The 19,057-nt window shown below is 65.4% G+C and overlaps 2 protein-coding genes across 3 annotated transcripts in view; one reads left to right on the forward strand and one right to left on the reverse strand.

Annotated features, from left to right (window-relative positions):
• The window catches only part of LOC122171754 (dedicator of cytokinesis protein 2-like), a 43,328-nt gene extending 24,278 nt beyond the window's left edge, over positions 1-19,050 (forward strand). For both annotated transcript variants that reach the window (XM_042839518.1, XM_042839517.1), the window contains exons 29-33: positions 17,781-17,879; positions 18,040-18,134; positions 18,400-18,478; positions 18,574-18,674; positions 18,833-19,050. In XM_042839518.1, the coding sequence (XP_042695452.1) occupies positions 17,781-17,879; positions 18,040-18,134; positions 18,400-18,478; positions 18,574-18,674; positions 18,833-18,986 (528 nt within the window). In that variant the 3' untranslated portion in view covers positions 18,987-19,050. The remainder of the gene's footprint in view (positions 1-17,780; positions 17,880-18,039; positions 18,135-18,399; positions 18,479-18,573; positions 18,675-18,832) is intronic.
• On the reverse strand, positions 1,229-7,544 carry LOC122171755 (INSYN2B protein-like). The gene is made up of 3 exons (XM_042839519.1): positions 6,151-7,544; positions 3,482-3,556; positions 1,229-1,598 (listed from the first exon to the last, which is right to left on the reverse strand). The coding sequence occupies exons 1-3, from the start codon at positions 7,542-7,544 to the stop codon at positions 1,418-1,420; spliced, it is 1,650 nt and encodes a 549-aa protein (XP_042695453.1). The 3' UTR covers positions 1,229-1,417.
• Positions 19,051-19,057: the final 7 nt, after the last annotated feature.

Below are 19,057 nucleotides of genomic sequence, written 5' to 3' on the forward strand. Positions count from 1 at the left end.
GGCTGTGCTGGGCTGTGTCAGACTGTGCTGGGCTGTGCTGGGCTGTGCTGGGGCTGTGCTGGGCTGTATAAGGCTGTGGCAGACTGTGCCAGCAGTCTGGGTGGGTGGGCTCTTGCTGGTTGTGATTCAGGTGGATTCAGGCAGGCGATGCGTGCTGGGTTGGGTTTGGTATCATCTCGCTTTTAGCCTTTGTTCTCAGAATGCATGATTCAGTGCCAGAGGAAGCGAGAGCAAAAAAAGAGCTGTTTGAAGCTACCTGTGGGGCTGTGACAGAGATAACGAGCAGCGCCGGCTGCTGGAGCACGGCCTGATGCGCAGCGCGAGGAGATGGAGGGCAGTGCTTTGGCTGAGCCTCGCTCTCTGCGCGCTCCTCTTCCCCCGCTCTGGCCCTGCTGTGCTCCAGAAATGCTGTCTGGCAGCTTTCTCACCTTAGTTCATCCCTTTCATGGTGCTGTCACAGTCCCAGGCTTCACCCCACTGCTTGCAGCCCCCAGCCGGGCTGCTGCTGCTGCTGACCGCTCTGATCCAGAGCCATCGTTACATCGATGCTGAGCTGCTCCTTTTGCAGGTTGGAATATTTGAGCTGCTGAATTCTGCCCCCATGTAATCAGCTGGTGCATCCTGCAGACGGGGGCCTGGCCTGACAAAGAGCCGGGGGGGGGGGTCAGCTTCTGCCCTGGGCTGTGCAGGGACGGCCAGGCTGCAGGGTGACCCCAGCACACAACGGCCTCAGTGGGCAGAGAGCAGCTCGGGGAGGGGAGGCGGTCTCTCATTGAATCAGGAGAGGCTCAGGTTGGATCTCAGCAATAATTTCTCCTGCAGAGCGGTCGGGTATCGACACGGCTGCCAGGGGCTGGGGGTCACCATCCCCAGAGGTGTTCAGAACCACAGAGATGTGGCACTGGGGGACGAGGACAGTGGGCACGGTGGGGTGGAGCCGGGCATCTTGGAGGGTTTCTCCAGCCTGGGTGACTGATTCTATGAGAGCAGCCGCACTCCTGGGTCCCAGCCTGCCCGCGCCGGGGCTCCTCTCCCCTGCCCTTCTCCACCACCCCTGGCAATGGGTGCAGGGCTCTCACGGTGCTCCCACTGTTCGGTGGGGTCTCTGAGAACCTGCTGGAGCTGCGGGGCTGCTTGGGGCCAGGATGGGATCGCAGCACTGATGTGGGGCCGGGGGGGGGAGCTTCAGCTGCATCCAGAACAGAAGCGCACAGCCAGGAGAGGGTGTAACAAAAATAGCGTCTCCCTGGAATTTATTGGTTTCTCCATCAATACAGCCGCTGCTCCCCGCCCTCTTATTTACACGGGTTCTTCAGTACGTTAAACGGAACGGTTAAAAATATAAAAGCTGGTGCTACCCAAACCCTAACGTCAGAGGGAGGGAGAGGAGGCAGGAGCCGGTTGTCAGTGCCGGGGCTCACAGGAACCAGAAGCACCTGCGCCGGGATTTCTTGGCGTCCAGCTTAGCAGGGGGCGAAGCCTCCTGCCGGGCGGGGGGGCCGGGCCCCGGTGCGGGGCTGCTGTGTGCCGCGTCGGCCTCCATGTGGCTCAGCACCCGCTGGAAGCGGCCCTCCTGCTGCCGAAAGTCGTGCTCCACGCTGCGGGGAGAAGGGGCGGCGTCAAGGCGCTGCTGCGGCGCCGGGGGCTCGGCTCAGCCTGCAGCCGCTGCCCCCCACCTCCTGCGTGCAGCGCGGCTGTGAGTGGGGTGGGGGCCGGACCCGGGCCGAGGGCGGCTGTCGTATCGTGCAGAATCGTGTCCTGCTCACACACGGCACCGCGCTGCAGCCAGAGCACAGTGGGACCCTCAGTTCTGGAGGGACGGACGGACAGACGGCCCTGACCCAGTGGCGCTTCCCCTTTCATTCCTAGCGTCAAAGCTGCTCTCAGAGCTGCCCCTGGCTGTGGCTCCCCATCCTTTTCCTGCCGTTCCATCCCCTCACCCAAGCTCCGTTGCCTTAAACACCAAATGCACCAAATCCCTCCTGCAGAGCTGAGCCGCTGCGTGGGCCCTCCCCGAATGCCCGGAGCTCATCTCCTGCACCCTGAGCTGGTGGCACTTCGGCACCGGGTACTTTGGTTTTGTGCAGCGGGGGCTGAGTCCCAGCGGTAGGAGTGCAGCAGCACCGGGCTGAGGGGCGATGCTGTGCCCATACCAGGAGGGGCAAGGGCTGCCCGTGTGCCCTGCGGGTCTGCTGCAATACAATGCTTTGAGTATCGACCTGGCCGGGGTGGGAGCCAGGCCCCCGCCCCGGCTGGGGAACAGCTCTGAGACCCATGAGAGCCCCTGGAAAGAGGCTGTACAAAGCGCTGGGGTTACAGACCCCCACTGCCCTCGCGCCCCTGAGCCCGGTGCAGCCACAGCACAAGGAGCCGGGGTGAGAGCCTGAAACCAATCCCGATGCAAGGCACGGGGGCACCGTTGGTCCGGGTAGGGAAGGAGGGGACGCATCACCCACCGGCACCACCAGCTCTCCTGCACGTCCCCGGACCCCCCGCTGTCCCCGCAGCAGGCAGGGCGCGGGAGGCCACGTGCTGCGATGCTCCCTCACCCGGAAAGCACTTCCATCTCCGAGCAGCCACCTCCCATCACATCAGCGAGGTGCTGCCGCCGACACCGCACGTGGCTCTGACAGCCGCGCAGCACCCCGTGTCACCACACATCACGAGGGCAGCGTTATCCCCAGCTACCTCTAGCAGAAAGGGCGAGCTCGGACAGACGGCCGAGTGCCGGGCGGCACGGGGAGCCGCTCGCAGCGCAGCCGCCGTCCTGCAGCCCCTTCCCGCTGTGCTCTCTGCCCACCCGTCTTCGTTCTGCCCACCCGACCACCGCCGTTCCCGCAGCCGCGTGCAGCCCTGCGCAGCCCCGTGGAGCTGCCCCCGTCCCGCCGCCCCCCGCTCCGCTCCCACCGTGTCCCACCGGAGCCTTTTCCCCTCACGTGGAGGCAGCGGAGCCCGGCGGGAGCCCTCAGCAGGACCCTCCTCCCCAGCGGTGCCATCTCTCCCAGCCTCAGTGCCGCATGGAGACAGCCTCGTCAGACCCAATTAGCGCTGACGGCCCCCACGAGCTACCGCGGGGAGTCGGCTCTGGGCTCGGGTGGCAACGAGCCGCCGCCGAGAGGCAGCGCCAGCAGGGCCCGGCCGAGCGAGGGGACGGAGCGCGGGGGGGGCGGATCGGGGGCACCTCCAGCCCCGATGCGGCCGAGAAGCGCGCGCCCTCCGCCCATGGCGCCGCTCAGCGCCGGCTCTGAGCGCAACACCGCTACCGGCGGGATCAGCCGGGGCACAGCGGAGGTGCCGGCGGGGCTCCCGGGTCACCCTGCACTGGGACAGCGCGGGGACCCTGATGGCACCGCACCACTGTGCCGCGTCCCGTCCTCGGGCTCAGGGAGGCGTTTCTGCTACGAACAGGGAGCGCGGCGCCGAGTGACGGGGGAGGAAACGAGCGCAGGAACTTCCCCGGGGCGGCAGCGCTGCCCCGTACCTGTAGATGATGCAGGCGCAGTCCCGGCACGTCCCGCAGTTGGCGATGTCCTGCCCCGTCCGGTACGAGTGCCGCCTGCAACAGAGCGGCAGCGCAGTCAGCCAGGAGATCCGGACCCAGGGCCCTCCTCTGCGCCGGCACCGCGGCCGGGAGCCAGGGATGCAGCTCCGCTCCCAGCCCCGCTCCCCGACCCCGGCCCTTCCCCCCTCCTCCCCATGCAGTGCCCTTTGGAGCCGTGCCGAGCGCGGTGAGCACGTTTCTCACTCGGTCGCAAACCAGACGAGCGCGGCAGAAGCCCCAAATCCTTTGCACGCCGTCAGCCTCATCTCATCACCACCCAGAGGTGCACCTCGTGCCCAGGGCCGTCCCAGGACACCCCACACACGGCACGATGGGGGGAGTGGATCGCGGGCACTGTGGGGTCTGTGTAGGAGCACTGCAGTGCCCAGCGGTGCCCAACAGATGGGCAGGGGGAGAGGTGCCAGCCTAATCACCAGCCCACGCTGGATTTATCTTTTTTTTTTTTTTTGATGTTTTTGTACCAAAGCATCCTCCTCCTCCAGGGAAGGTGCATGGCACTGAAATAAAGCAGAGCTGGCTGATGAGCCCCAAAGGTCAGCTCAGCCCCAGAGCCATCCATCCTCCTCCCAGATCTCTGCAGATCCTCTGCTGGTGCTGAGCGCTCGCCCCGCGCGGCCCCACGCAGCACCAGGCTGATGGTTGCTGTGGGAGCCCAGAGCTCCGTGGGCACTGGGGGGAAAGCGCCCCAATAAAGGCGTTTGGGCCCCCAGCAGATGCCCCCTCCCCTCCTCCCCTCAGGCACCCCCTGTCCCACAAACCCGTCACATTTCCCTGCTTAAACCGTTTCCCTGTTTCTCGACCTTGATCACGGTTGTTCTCAGCCCGCAGAAACTGGGTCTCGTGGTGCACCAAATTACACCTTGCAGTTGGGATTACAGCGGCACATAAATTAGATCAGGGTACCTTTTATATACACACATTGAAAGCACGGAAATACGCGCGTGCACAGCCGGTGCTCCGAAAGTGGCACTGTGGGGGATGCGGGGATGCTGTGGGGCACTGTGGGGCCGGTGTGTGCAGCCTCAGGGCCACCCCTGACACTGACCCACGGCAATGGGGCCGGGCCGTTCCGCAGAGGAAGGACACTGGGATCACCTTTATGGGATTTCCTACTCCTCTCCTATCTCTGGGCGTCTTGTTTGCTCATTTGACTGTGGCAGCCTATGGAGCTGAGATCTTAATTAAGCTGCCCACGGTGAAGCTCCATCAGCGTCAGCAGGCAAACTCATCCCGGCAGCAGGAGCGCGGCAGCCCTTCCGACGGGCTCAGCTCTGCGCTTCACAGCCAGGCTGTGGGCAGAGATGGCGGCGGGTGGGAGCTGCGCTGCGGAGGGGGCGCTGCGAGCCGCGTCCCGTGCGCGACACACAGGGCAGCGGACCCTCAGCAGCCCTGGAAGGTGAGGGCCGGGCGGACGCTGCGCTGGGGAAGGGGCTCAGCGCCGTGCCCTGCTTCTGCGCTCGCTAACGCTTCTGTGGGATCCTCCATTAGCCCTGCCTGGGAGGAGGCACTTAGCGGCAGTTTAATTTGGTTAAACAATTAAGCGCGCGCTCGGGCAGGAGGGCCAGGGCTCCAGCAGGTGCCCATCTGGCAGGGCAGAGCTCGCCACGGGAGCCGCCCGAGCGCGGTGCCAGACGCAACGTGCGCGCGGTGCTGTGCGCACAGCCGGCTCAGCGCCTGCAGCACCGACAGCTCTGCCAGTGTGAGGACAAACTAACGAGCTGCCAAGCTAATGAGCTGCCCCGTCGCAGGGCCTCAGGCTGTTCCCACAGTGTGGCTGCAATGCCACCTGCAGCCGGCGCAGGTCGTGGTCCCCATCAGCGCCGTCACTGCTGCTCTTGGGCCACGTTAGACGCAGGCAGTTCATTTGGCTGGTCACGCGTGCCAAACCCTGCCCAGACCCACCGACCCTGCCAAGCCCTGCCAAACCACGGCAGACCGTGCCCAACCGTGCCAAACCTGACAAGTCATGCCAAACCCTTCCAAGCCCTGCCAAAACGTGTCCCCTGGGCAGTTCCTCCCAGCATAGATGCCCACGCCAAGGCTCTGCTTCACTGATAGCCGAGCCAGGGAAATTCTCACAGGTCATTAAAGGGAACATTCTGTGCCACGGCCAGGGCAAACCAGAGAGGGCCGTGGGGCCTCTCCTGTGGTGCACACATGGCAGCTCAGAGACCGACCCCTGGATACGGCCCTACGCTTCCCAGGGAGAGAGCAGGCAAGAGGAGCAGTTTACGCCTCGTGCAGGAGGGCAGGCACAGCAGGGGCTGTCCACAGGGCATCTGCAGCACCAGAGCCCATAGCTGGGACACACTGTGCCAGCTCTTTGCTCTCACTGACCGATGGGCACAGCAGAACCAAGGGGTCCCTGCTCCCCTCGTCCTCTGGCTGGCACAGGAGGAACAAGCCAAGGGTTGGCAGACCACTACCCCAAGTCACCGTGCCAAGCAGATCAGGATGGCAGCTCTGAGCTGCTCGGAGGGAAGCACGTCCAGAAGGTGACATGGCTCCCATCTTTGGCGTGGCCACCCCTACCATCACCAGACCCCCACAGAGCCCAAACCCCCCCAGACGCCGCCCCATCTACTCACCCATCGCGCTGGGCCTCCTTCTTCTCCAGGTCCTGGATGACGTCCAGCAGCACACGGATGGTTTGCTGGCTGGTCTCCAGCACTCCTTCCAGGGACTGCAGCTGGGACTGCAGGTCCCCCTGTGCCCCCTGTCCCTGAGATGTGTGGCCGTGCTCATCGCCCGCCGCAGCTCCCGGTGTCCCCTTGGCTGCCACCACCATCTGCAGCAGGTCCTGCACGTGGCGTAGCGTCTCCGATTGCTGGGTGCTGAGGCAGGGCTGCCCGTGCTGGGGGGGCTCCGGCGTGCGCCCACCGGGCTGCACCACTGCACTGACGCCGTGTGGGGGTCCCTCGTGCCTCTCCGGAGCTGCCTGCTCGTGGCCGGGCTCGGCAGCCCGCAGCTGGCTGCAGATGTCCTGTGTGTCCGGATGGCCGAGTGCGGCTGGCGCGGTCTCCGGTGCAGCAGTGGCAGAGCTGTGCCAGCCCGGCGCCGGTGGGACGGGTGCTGGGGTGCAGCAGGGCCTCCCCCAGGGCGAGCCGCAGAGCCGGTGCCGGGGTGGCGAGGGGTCGCGGGGGGGGTTGCCCTGAGCTGGCTGGTGGAGGAGGGGCGGCTGGCGGTGCCCGCGGGGCAGGCTGCGCTCCGAGTCGCTGCGGCCGAGCACCCACAGCTCGGAGGAAGGCTGAGATCGGGCGCAGGGCACGGAGGCCGGACGCTGGGGGGGCTCCCGCCCATCCCGGGGGGTCCCGCCGGGCCGGGCGCAGGGCTCGGCGGAGCAGCTCCTGGCCGAGGGGGTGCAGCTGGCAGCGGGGCACCCGGCCGTGCCCGGGTACGGGGGGCGGGGATCCCTGGGCGGTGGCGGCGGCACGCGGCACGCTGCGGGGCGCGGGGCGAGGGAGGGGGCGCGCTCGGCTGCGGGCGCCCGCGGGGGAAGGGCCCGCATCGAGGCGGTGGGCGCAGCTCCCCCCGGGCAGCGGGCGCTCCCCAGGGCGGCGAGCAGCCCCGTGTCCGCGGCCGCATCGCAGACGCTCCCGCCGTGGGGCCGGGGGGCCGGGAAGGGCTTCTGGAGGCTGGGGGAGGTTTGGATGGCAGCGCTGGCGCGGGCCTTCCCGGGCACGGGCAGCGTCAGCGAGCACGGCTGGGCCTGGGGCCAGCTGCGCCGCGAGGCACAGAGAGCCGCCGGCTCAGGGGGGGCCCTGGGGGGCGGCGAGGCACGTGGGGTGTTGGGGCCGGGGGCGGGCGCCGGGGGGGGGCTGCCCCCCACCCGGTCCCTGAAGCGCACCTGCTGCGTGCGGTTGCGCCGGCGCTGCAGGCGGCTCTCGATGTCGGGCGAGTCGCGGTTGAGCAGCACCGAGCGCACCGTCATGGCTTTCTCCTGGCCGCCCTCGCCGGAGGGCAGGGGATCCCGGCTGAGCATGGCTCACAGCCCCGCCGCCGCGGCCCCTGCGCCGTGCCCGTCCCCGGAGCTGCCCGGGGCGGCGGGCGGCCTCATCCCGCACCGCCGCGCAGAGGGGATGCCGCGCAGGAGGCGGGCGCGGGGCTGCAGGGCATGCTGCCCACCTCCCGCACCTACGGCCCCCGGCACGCGGGCGGCCCGAGCGCCCCGCCCCGCATCGTGCCTCCGCGCTGGCAGCCCATGGTCCCGCCGACGTCCGCTGCGCTCAGAGCTCTCTGCGCTGAGCTCCGCGGAGCTCCGGACGCCGTCTGGCCCCGTGCATGGCTCCCGGCTCCCTGACCTGCGGGGACAGAGAGAGGCGGCTGACCCGGCCCTGCGCCCGCCGTTCCTGCGGCCCGGGATGTCTCCCGCTGCCCCGCGGAGCTCCCGGCCCCCGTGCACCCTCCCACCCTCCATCCCGCGCGGCCATCACCAAACGCAAAGAGACAAGCTTTGATCTCTGGCACTGCCTCCTCAGCACAAAGGGAGAAGGGAAAAAAAGAAACCCCTTTAGCATAAACACGTTACAAGTTCACAGCTCAAATCAAGCAGAAGCAGCCGTTAAAAATAGCTCTGCCTTGCTGGGACTCGGTACCTCGCGTTCGGATGGTGCGGGGAGCGCAGCAGGACGGGACGGGCACAGCCCTGGGGCACGGGGAGCTCAGACGTGGGGACGGGCGGACTGCATCGCTATCCTGCCATCACTGGCACACAGATATGCGTGGCTCCCCTCCCCGAGCAGAGAGGACGCAGCCCCTTCCGAGCCCCGCACCCGCTGTGCCCCCGCACCAGCGCTGAGCCCCAGTGCCCATCCGGCTCTCCTGCCCATACTAATTACCCACCACTGCCTGGCCCGTTGCCCTGTTGGGGCACACAGCACCACGCAGAGCCCCGTGGCACCACACAGTGCCTGCATTCTGCTCCTGGCACCCACTCACCGCAGCCAGCAGAGCCCTCAGCCCCACAGAGGCCTACAGGGACGGTTGCTTTGCTCGCCCTCCTGCCATCCTGCACCGCCGTGCCTGGTTCTCACTGTAACAGAGCAGCTGTCTCAGCACTGAGGCCTGGAGTCCCCGTGTGCCGGTCATGAGCTGATGGTGCCGGCTTCCACGCCTGTCCTGGCACCCAGCAGGAGCACCCAGCTGTGCCAAAGCAGTGCAGGTGCCACACACTGCACCCGTCTCTGCTGCCCCTCGCCCAGTGCTGTCAGGATGCTGCTCCATGCACTGCTGCCTCCCAGCTGTGCCAGCACCGGAGGTGTTTGTGAGGCAGGAGGTGATGGGGCAGCTGTTGGTACGGACAGGCTGAGCTGGGGAGTGGGATCACTGCTGCACGAGGCTGATGCGTGGCAGGGAGGAGTGGACACGTGCTCAGCCCTGGTCTGGGCAGCTGACTGAGATGGATCAGACCCACCGGGACCACAGGACCCGCTGCAGCCCCACGGTGTGGGAGTGGTGTCCAGCGACAGCCGTGCCGGTGCATCTCCTGCATGGACTCGTGGCACATCCCTGTGCTGCGCCCACCTCCTGCATGTGGGCCGGCTCCAGCACAGCCGGGGGGCGCTCCCAGAGGACGGAGTGCCAGGAGGGTGCCAGGACCTCCCACAGCCCGGCACGGGGCGAGAGCACCGTGGGCACTCATGGCCCTGCAAAACCACAGAGCAGCCCCAGCGCGCTCCACTGCCCACGCAGCCGACGCGGTGCTGTCAGTCAGCAGCGCTCTGCCGAGGCGCCCCGCGCCTCCAAACCGAGCACCGCTGGAGATCTGAGGCACGGCACAAGGACAAAGAGAAAGCCAATAAATTATACATGCGCTGACTGCATTTGGAGAACAGTTCTGAGGCTGTCAGACACCAAAAGCTTGGACCCTCCCGCTCGTCCTTCTGCATATGCATTATGGTGCGGCCAGGTTTAGTGCTGTGCCCAGGCACTGCTTCTGGCACTCCTGCATCTCCCCCTGCTAATAACGAACCCTGATGGGGGCTGAACCAGGACCACGCGACCAAGCGGCTGCTGCATCTCGGACACCCCCTGTACCAGAGCTGAATACGAAGGAAACATCTCTGCTGACAGATCCAGCTGGAAGCACAGCTCCAGGGACATTTTGGATGCGCGGAAAAGGCCACTGGGAGAGGCTGTGCAGGAAGCACAGGCACCCAGTGCTCAGCACATCGGGGCTCTCCAGCTGCTCTCTTCCAGCATGTTTGCAGGGAGGTGGTGCCCACGCACGCCGATGCACCGTATCCAACCTGCCTTCCTGTGCCCACAGCTCCTGCACCAAGGCACCCTATGCAAGGCCTGAGCTCCCAGACTGAGGCACAGGAGTAGAAGTGTCCCTTGTTAATGTCACCCTCCCCAGAACAAGGCACAGACGGCTCTGCTCCTTGCTGAACAACACGGTGAAGCCTTTCTGGGGTCCTAAAACCACATCAGCCCCTTCAGGGCCTTCAGGGCTGCAGCTGTTCCAGCTGTTCCTCTCTGCAGGAGGATGGCCAGGACCACGGGAATGGGCAGACGGGAGGGGGCAGCTGAAGGATGAGAGCCGCACGGTGGCTGAGCTTTCCTCAGGCGCCCCGTGCCTGCAGCCCTCCAACAGTCCCTGCTCCAGAGCGAGTGTGGGGGCTGCTCACGCCATCGCCCCGACCCCGTGCCCAGCACACACAGACACTGGTGTCAAACCCTCGGGCTGCACGGTGCCCGAGGCCGCAGCAGGAGGCAGAGAGGACGGAGCCATCCCAGCGCTCTGCTTCTGTCCGTGCGCTGCAGGCATAGCGCACAGGGGGCTGGGAGTCCCTGTGCCCGGCTGTGCCAGCAGAGCCGTGCTGAGCAGGGCAGGCTGGCTCTGCCCACCCTGCCTGCTTGTCCGACCAGCCCGACGTGCACAAACGCGGAGCAGCCACTCCTGGAGCAGAGCAACCCGGCAGGGAAGCCTCAGTGCCACAGGGCCTTCTCCTCCCCCAGACCCGGGTGTGATGGCGGCATCCAGACCTCAGGAGAGCTGTGGGACGATGCGCTGGAGGCGGAGGGGCGCGGGGACCAGCAGCACAGCAGCACCGAGGGCAGCAGCGGGACGCGCTCAGAGCCTGATGAATGACGGCTGAAGGACGGCGGCGCACACCAGCAGTGCCAGCCTGCACTGGGAAACACGGCTCATCAAACCCATTTGCTGTCTGTTTTGATGAGATCCCCGGTTTGGTCAACGGAGGTAAAAGCCTCCTTAGATCTCTGTGAGGCATTTGACATTTTCATGGAGAAACCGGAAAGATATGAAAGCGATGTGCCACGCGTTAAATGGATTAAAGGCAGGCCAACCAGCGTGTCTCAAGACATAACCATCCAGCACCCAGCACCCAACGGCCGTGCTGCTGGCCAGGTCCCCCAGAGGGGCATCGAGCCCCACGGTGATGCTGGAGTCAGTGACCTCAAAGAGGAAAAGCCCGCACTGGCAGAATTTGGATGATGCGGAGACTGAGAGAAGGATAAGGAATGAGGATGACAAATGTGGTGTCGTGTGGGCATCAAGGAAAGAGCGCTGCAGGAAAGCAGTTCAGCGGTGGGAAGCGGCTCTGCTCTGCAGCCCCACAGATCAGTGCAACAGAACAGTGCCTGAGAGCCAGAGGTCAGAACTTCCAGATGGGGAAGGGCCTTCCTGAAAGGTGAGGCCATTCGGTGCCGGAGCGACTTGGACAAGATTCAGGTGGTGATGGATGCTCTCCTGACAATTATTTAAGGTCTGAGTGTTTTCCTCCTCTTGTTCAATTACAAGCAGTAGATCATATCAAGTGATTTACGGACAAAACCAGATGATGCCACCATAATGCAGTAAATGACAGGAGCACCTCAGCGTGGGCTGCGCTGGCTGCTCGGGGCAGTGGGGATGGGTGCCGTGGGCTGATCGGCACCTGGAGCCATGGAGGCACTGGGGTGGGGTCCCCATCTCCTGGCCACCGCCACCACCACTGAACTGTGACGCTGCAGTCACACTGCCTGGCACACCTTGGACCCCTGCTGCCCGGTGCCACCCTGCCTGGCACACTGTGGGTCCCAGCTCCAGGCTCCTCGGGCAGGACGCCAAGGACAGGACACCCTGCCAGCCCTGCTGGGGGCCCTTCTGCACCCATCCTCCACCTCCTCTTCCTGGCGACGTCTGTGGAAGAAGGAAAACCAGAGCAGACACATAAATCTTCTCCTCAAGACGCAGGAAGCCAGGAGATTAGATTTATGAGAGAGGAAATCATCTACTTCTGGAGCTGCAGAGGAGGGTAGCTAATTACCCGCCCCTACTACGGGGTGCGATGGCTCCTCCTGGGACGGAGCCTTTGCTGCCCCTGAGCTCAGCACGGCGCGAGGTGCTGCGGCACTGGGAGGCAGCGGGGTGAGCTGTGTGCTCACAGCCCACGGCCGGGCAGCAGCCAGGTGCACAGCGCAGTCAGCAGCAGGACTTCATCCCAACTCGGCTCCAGGAGCATCGGTGCGTCGCTGCTCGGAGCATCCACGGCACTCAGGGGTGGATGACGGTGCGTTGCTCAGCAATGGCAGCACGCAGCTCCTCACAGAGGCAGTGCCAGCACGAAGCCAGCACGTGCCCTGCCCTCACAGCTGCTCTTGGAGGCCCTTCCATCACCCCATCTTTGGAGGCGTGCAGACCTCCTGGTTTCCTGCAGGCTCCTCATCACGGCCACTTGATCTCCCCCATCTGTGCCTGGGCCAGTGCCGTGCCTTCTCTCGAGCAGCTCTGCTCCCCCTCAGCACAGAGCCCCGTGTGCCACATCCCAGCCCTCTGTGCTCTCACGGCGAGGGCGCGCACCCCTCCATGGCGACGGCTCCCAGGTCCCAGCAGCACCCGTCGCTCCCATTACCCCATACCTGCAGCGTTCACAGCACCGTCTCACGCTGCTCCTGCACCTCCGTGGCCCAACCCAAACCCTGTCAGTCTGAGGATGGCCGCGACGGAGCCGTGCACGCTCACAGCCGACGCCACGCGGGCGCTGTGGAGGAGCCCCACCAGCACAGCGGCCCCTTTTTGGCTGCAGGTGCCTGGTGGAAGTGGCAGCTCGCATGAGCCGAGTGATCTGCGTGCATCCATCTTTATTTAGGTCACTGGCTGAAGGGCCCTGCAGGAAAATGAGTCACACTCCCAGCCCCGGGGCCAGGAGAAGGCAGGTGCTCCCTGTGCCCCGGTGCCGACTGCAGGGTCCTGCAGCCCTGAGATGGGAGCCCAGCGACCAGGGAAGAGGCAACGACGTCCTCCCGGCACCTCATGTCACCGCAGCATCACATCCTTTCTTTCAGCCTCACGTGCGTGGGTGCAGTTGGACGGGGACTCGCTGTGGCTTGGAGTGCAGCAACATACGAAGCCTCTGCAGGAGGTTTTTAGGGGCCCACGGAGGCCGAGTCGTTCTGTCTCCAAGGCTAACGCAGCCGTCGTGGCAGCAGCGCCGCTGCCCTCGCTGGGACTGCCTTCACCACCACCTCTTTGCAGTGCACAGGAGCGGCTGTCACCATTTCAGATGAGAGGTGTGGAGGCAGTGAGCTGCCCAGAGGAGCACGGAGGAGCACAGGCCGCACTGCTGGTGCGTGTGGAGCAGGGAGAGGGGAGGAGGTGGCTTCCCATCCCAAGGCTGTGCTTAATGAGAGCATCGCTGCAGCACTGCTCGGCCGCCCCTCCTGGGGGTATGGAAGAACAAGGGATGGCGTGGCTGCTGCCTTCCCAGCACATGGTGTGGGCAATAGGATGTTCCTCCAGTCCCAGACACGGCCCTGCAGGTACAGGGATGCGGGGAATCACCTGACGTGAGACCTGGCCGGAGATCCTGCAGGCTGGGCTGGCTCTGCCCGAAGTAATTACAGGACAAATGAAACAGGACATGGCCTGGAGGCTCGTGGTCATGGGAGGCTCAGTGCATCGCGAGGCACCTCACAGCTTCCACGGAGGGATGCGCTGCCCCTCACAGAGCCGGGATGGGGCTGCATCCGGAGCCACAGCATCAGCAGCAGCCTGCAGGCTGGGGAGCCCCGCAGCTCCTCTCCACACCAGGATGTTTTCAGACAGCCTCAAGCTGCCTGCAGAGCACATTTCTGGAAGGAGCTGGAAAGGTTCTGCGTCCTGCATTCGCAGGCAGATGGTCACGATGCTGTGCTTTGTGTGTGCCTGTCCAGGGGGGCTCAGCCCCCCGGGGGGCTGCATGGCCCCATTGCAGCTCCGAGCACACAGCCCTGCGTGGAGCAGTGCCCCGTGCCAATGCCACTCACACACTGCAGCCCCAAGAGCAGCCACTGCTGTGAGGGCAGTGGGAGCTGAGGCTGCTGCGGCTGCAGCTCCCATCACCGGTGCGGAGAACGTTGTCTCAGAATACAAATTCCTGCCTTTAAGTGGATTCTCATTGCCATCCAGCAGGAACCCCCCCCCCCTTTATCTTTATGTGCCTTAGACAACACTCGCTGCCAGGGGAATTTGGGAATTAGTGAGTGTCTTTCTGCGCCACGTGCCTCGGTTTCCCCACCCACAATACAGCCAGGATGATTTGGATCACAGCTATAAGCACACGAGCCACACACCGTCCAGAAGCACCGGTTACGACTGAAGCATTGTTACTGCAGATGGAAACGAACCCACTCATTATTTGTGGCCTCTGAGCACTACCATACTATTAAGCAATTATAATAATTGTAATTCGTCAAGACGATGACCTCTGTCTAAAGGAGTTCCCGTGTTTAAACCTGTTCTGCTGCTCCGCATGCACTGGATGGATTCAGAGTGCTGCAGACACGACCCCCACCAGGAGCTGAGCGGGACCACCAGACTGTGCCCACCGCTGCCTGGAGCCGCCTGCCGGGCTCAGAGGGATGCAGGCAGCGCACAGCTCGCAGCCGGCACTCCCAGCGTCCGGGAGGGCGCATCCCTGCAGGCCAGCAGAGCTGAGCACCGCGGGCTGACACACCGCTCTCTGCCCCGCCACGAGCGCGCAGCCACCCACCAGCCCCGCGCGGGCGCAGCTGCACGGCCGGCTCTCAGCCATCGCCCTGCGCACCCGCCTGCGCTCTGACCGAAACGACGGCTCCGCGCAGAGCCTCCTGCTGACCCCCGCGGCCCTGCGAGGGGCTGCAGCCCGCGCCGCGGGAGGGGGCAGCCGAGCAGCCCCGGAGCGCGGTGCCCTCACGTCTCACCCCGCCCGGCTGCTCGCGCGAAGGCCTTGAGCTGAGCGCGCGGCGCCGGGAGCAACGTGGGCTGCATCCCTCCCTCCGGCGCCGGCGGCCGTCCCCGCGTCAGCGCGGCGTGCGGTACCCGAAGTGACAGCCCCGGCATCGCGTGTGCGCGTGTCAAACACAGCCCGGCTCCGCTGACGGACGTGTCTGCTAACGAGGGGCAGCAGCGAGGCGGGCGCTGCCGGAGCCCTCCCTGCCCGTGTGCCCCCCGGGACCGTTCTGCCAGCGGCGGTGCCCCGCGCTCCGGGCGGCAGCGAGGAGGGGCTGCGGCGCGGGGCAGAACCCGGGGGGCTCCGGCGCTTCTCACGCGGCGAATCCCAGCGCCGCGGAATCGCCTCCCCCAAGCACACTCTACTGCCTCCGGCGTGGCCGCGCGCCCCCCGGAGACCCCCGCCCGGTGGCCCCGCGCCCCCCGCACTTCCCGGGGAGCTCCGGCGGGGCGGCGGAGCAGAGGAGCCCGGGGGGTCCCTGACCCCAATGACACCCGGGGCTGCTCGGCGCCGAGCATCGCGCCGCTGCCTCGGGGAGAATCGGGAAACGCCGCCCGAGCACCGCAGCTCCTTCCCGGGCATCCCGGCCCCGCGCCCCTCCGAGCACCGCGCATCCCGCGCCGCCCGTGGGTCCCGGTCCCGGCCCTGCGATTCCCGCAACGCTCCGGCCCAGGGGTTCCCCGCACCGCCCCGGCCCCCACGCGCTGCTGGGCCGATCCCCGCGGGGCTGAGCCCGGTCCCGACCCGGCCGCCCCTCCCCGGGCTCCCCGCTCCCAGCCCCGTACCTGGCGCTCGGCGGCGGCGGTGCAGGGCGGTGTGCGCGGAGCACGGCCGGGGCGGAGCCGCGCGGGCTCGCCGGTACCGGGAGGAGGAGCCGGAGGGGCGGGGCGGCGACGTGCCCGCCCGCTGTTAGCGGCGGGGCTGGGAGATGCGGGGAACCCCGCCGGACCCGCACTGAACACCGTCCGCGCAGCACGCGTGGACGCACCGCCATCTGCCCAACCCGGGTGCCGGCAGCGCGCACCGGGCGCGTCCTCGGTCCCGTCCCCGTGCGGCTCCCCCAGGTCGCGCCGCCGGACTTTGCTGTGTTGCCCCGTTACTTCCAACCTCTCGGCCTGCCCCGACCGGGAGCAGCGGGTGTTTGCACCGAGCGGGCCGAAGGGGAGCAGGAGGTGGGAAAGCGCCGTCACGGAGCGGCCAAAAGGAGCTCGGCGTCCCGCGGCCACCACAAATCCTCTCCTGCTCCGATGCTGCCCAGTCTGCGGCCGCTGGGCTGAGCGGCGGCTCCGGGTGCTGCTGAGGAGTATTTGGGAGCTGAGTCCTTTCTGTCTGTGACCAGCGGTGGGTCTGCGGGCTGCTGCAAGGGTCGACGTGCCGTGTGCTGTGCCGGGCGGCTGCTGGGTCGGTTCCCCGCACATACGCCATCTGCCAGCTGAGTATCTGTACGTGCAGCAGCACCCGGCTGTGGCTCACCAGTAATGTAATTTAAATGTAAATGCAGCTTCCCCTGAACAAGGTGTAGCAGGCCGTGCAGGGAGTTCACCTGGATCTAATTCCAGCTGCAACCAGAACAGCTGCTTTCAGGTGGCTGAGCTGATCTCATCACATCCCCGGCACGTTCTGCCTTGCAGAGAACTTTCCTCCTGCTCTTCCTCCTTGCTGCCAGGGGGCTGTGCTGGCTTGGGCCGCCCTTCTCCCCGTGCTGGTGGTGGGTAACATCCACACTGTTGGGTGCATGAGAAATTCCCCCCAGACCTCTATGAAGGTGTGAACTGCTACTGCTCCCCAGTGCACAGCGAGTCGCACAGCCCGGCACACACTGTGCCACTGCTCATGTGGGTGCTCAGGGATGTGGGTGGATTTGTGGCAACCCCTGCTTCACTGAGTGCTTACTCTGGAGCAGGCCTTGCTGGGATGATGGCCGTGCACGTCGAGCAGAGCTCATCCCCAGCTCTGCCTCTGCAGCTCCGCGTGCAGCTGCTGTGGCCGTGCCGTGTGCTGTCCTTCAGCTTCAGGTCTGCAGCTCCACACTGATGATAGCAGGACTGGCATTCATGGGGTCGTCATTCATCTGCTTCTCATGGGATGCCTGCAGAGCTGCCTCCATCCCCAGCTCCAGCCGCTCCTGTCCCAGGGCTGCCCATAGCACCGATGTGCCCACAGGCAGCCCAGGCCTTTCCCAGCCCCCACACAGAGGCACATCCTGGGCACCTGGGCTGCTTTGTGTTCCCCCTGTGAGCGTGCTGCTCTCCTGGTCTGCAGCCAAATGCCCCGAGCTCAGACCTGAGGCTGAGCAGAGCCCGTCTTCAGGGGCCAGGAGCGCCGACCCTGCAGCTCTCAGGCTTCAGATGCCCATCGGGGAGTTTCCAAGAGCTTTGTCCCGTCACCAAAGCTTCCTCTTAACAAGTTAATATTCAAAGCACTTCAAAGTCTGCTGCAGACTCAGATTTTATGTTAGAAGCATCATCAATAATGGGCTGCACTAACAGGCTAAAGGGGAGATGAAAAAGAGGGGCGAGCAGCAGGTGGTCCCTGCTCTGCCAGCTGCTCCTCTCCCGTCCCACGAACAATGCAGACCTGAGATTAGCATGGCTGCTCCTGCTGTGCAGAAGGGAGTCCTGGCAGCACGCTGCGCCTGCCCCCCTCGCCCTGGTTCAGAGCCACAGGCACACAGGGCAGAGCTGGAGCTGATGGCTCCAACTGGGACTCTTATTAAAGGCAGCCTGGATACACTGGCCTCCTCACTGTGAGCCACTTCCACGATGCACTTACAGCCACATATTACTTAAACGATCTTAAAATCCACAGGTTTATGCTAGCAAAAGCGTTGTGCTTATGTCCATGTCCCCTGCTGCAGTGTGTGGGTCTCACCTCTGTCCCACCCCAGAAGCAGAGAAGGAGCAGAGCACAGGCAGAGCTGGGAAGCAGGCAGGGCTACCAGGGCAGCAGAGCCTTGGGAGGGGGGGGTACACGGCCCTCCTGGTGCCAGCCCTGCAGCCCCTGACCCAGCTGCTCTCTGCCAGAGTCACTACGTGGCGTGCATGGCCGCCATCCTGAGCCAGATGGACGCAGACCATTACCACTCCTACATCCAGGCCTTCCCCTCCCGGCCCGAGCTGATGGTGAGTGCCTGCCGTGCAGCGAGAGCCCGGCCCTCGTGTCACCACCCCGCTGCCGGCACCTCCTGCACCCCTGGGTGCTCCCAGCCCTGGTGCTCAGCACAGCACTGCATCAGGACGGCTCTGCGGCTGTGCCCCAGCCCCTCACGTCTCCTCCTCACAGGACTTCCTCATGGAGACTTTCATCCTCTTCAAGGACCTCATTGGCAAGACGGTGTACCCCCCCGACTGGATGGTGATGAACATGGTGCAGAACCGGTGAGGAGCCCCGAGCTGGGAGGGACCCACAGAGGAGTCTGGGGCCGCAGCCTGGGATGCCTGGCCCCGTGCTGGGCTGCACCATGAAGGCTGAGGGATGAGGGGCCGTGGGGCTGTGAGCAGGAGCGCGCTGTGAGCTCCGACCCCAGCGCCCCAACCCTCACCTCGCCGTGACGGGGGCTGCCAGCCTTGCTCCCCCTCTGCTGTGGGCTGTGTGCCGTGGGCTGGCTGTGCCCTCTGCTCAGCACCCACACCAATCCTGCAGGGAGTTCCTGCGTGCCATCAACCAGTTTGCCACCACCCTGACAGAGATGTTCCTGAGCAGCAGCAGCTTCGAACTGCAGGTGAGGGGACACCGACCCGGCCCTGACAGGGTGGCAGGGATGCGCCAGACGCTGTGTTGCTCTGCCTGCCGTTTGTCCCTCTCTTCTCACCGCAGCTTTGGAACAACTATTTCCACCTGGCCGTGGCTTTCCTCACCCAGGACTCCCTGCAGCTGGAGAACTTCTCGCAGGCCAAGCGCACCGCCATCCTGGCCAAGTGAGTGGCTCTCCCCCCTCAGGTCAGGGCCCCGGCCCCAGCCCCAGCCGTGCTTGCAGATGGGGATTCTGGAATGTGCTCTGCTGGGGCTCCTGGCCTGGAAGCTGTGCCGTGGGCTGTGCCCATGGAGTGATGCTGAACTGACACCGTCCTGGCAGGTATGGGGACATGAGAGCCAAGATTGGAGCAGCCATCCGGGACATGTGGTACAACCTAGGTGAGCTGTGGTGTTACCAGCAAGGAGGAGGGTTGGAGAGTGCCTGCAGCCTGGTGTCCATCAGCATCGGCCCCAGAACGGGTGCTGGGGACTGAGAGATTACTGGTGTGGGGCATGGGAGTCTGTGGTGTGTGCACCCTGTGAGTGTGCACCATGTGAGTGTGCA

Source organism: Centrocercus urophasianus, unplaced genomic scaffold (assembly GCF_019232065.1).
Source record: "Centrocercus urophasianus isolate 14NV4802_14NV808 unplaced genomic scaffold, USGS_Curo_1.0 seq_951, whole genome shotgun sequence".
Taxonomy (NCBI): domain Eukaryota; kingdom Metazoa; phylum Chordata; class Aves; order Galliformes; family Phasianidae; genus Centrocercus; species Centrocercus urophasianus.

Bases quoted from the DNA above. Each gene is read 5' to 3' on its own strand.
- LOC122171755 (XM_042839519.1), bottom strand. From the start codon at position 7,544: ATGCTCAGCCGGGATCCCCTGCCCTCCGGCGAGGGCGGCCAGGAGAAA. The intron at 3,557-6,150 runs GTGAGTAGATGG...GCTCTGTTGCAG, and splicing joins AAGGAGGCCCAGCGCGATGG to GCGGCACTCGTACCGGACGG. The intron at 1,599-3,481 runs GTACGGGGCAGC...TTCTCCCCGCAG, and splicing joins TGCGCCTGCATCATCTACAG to CGTGGAGCACGACTTTCGGC.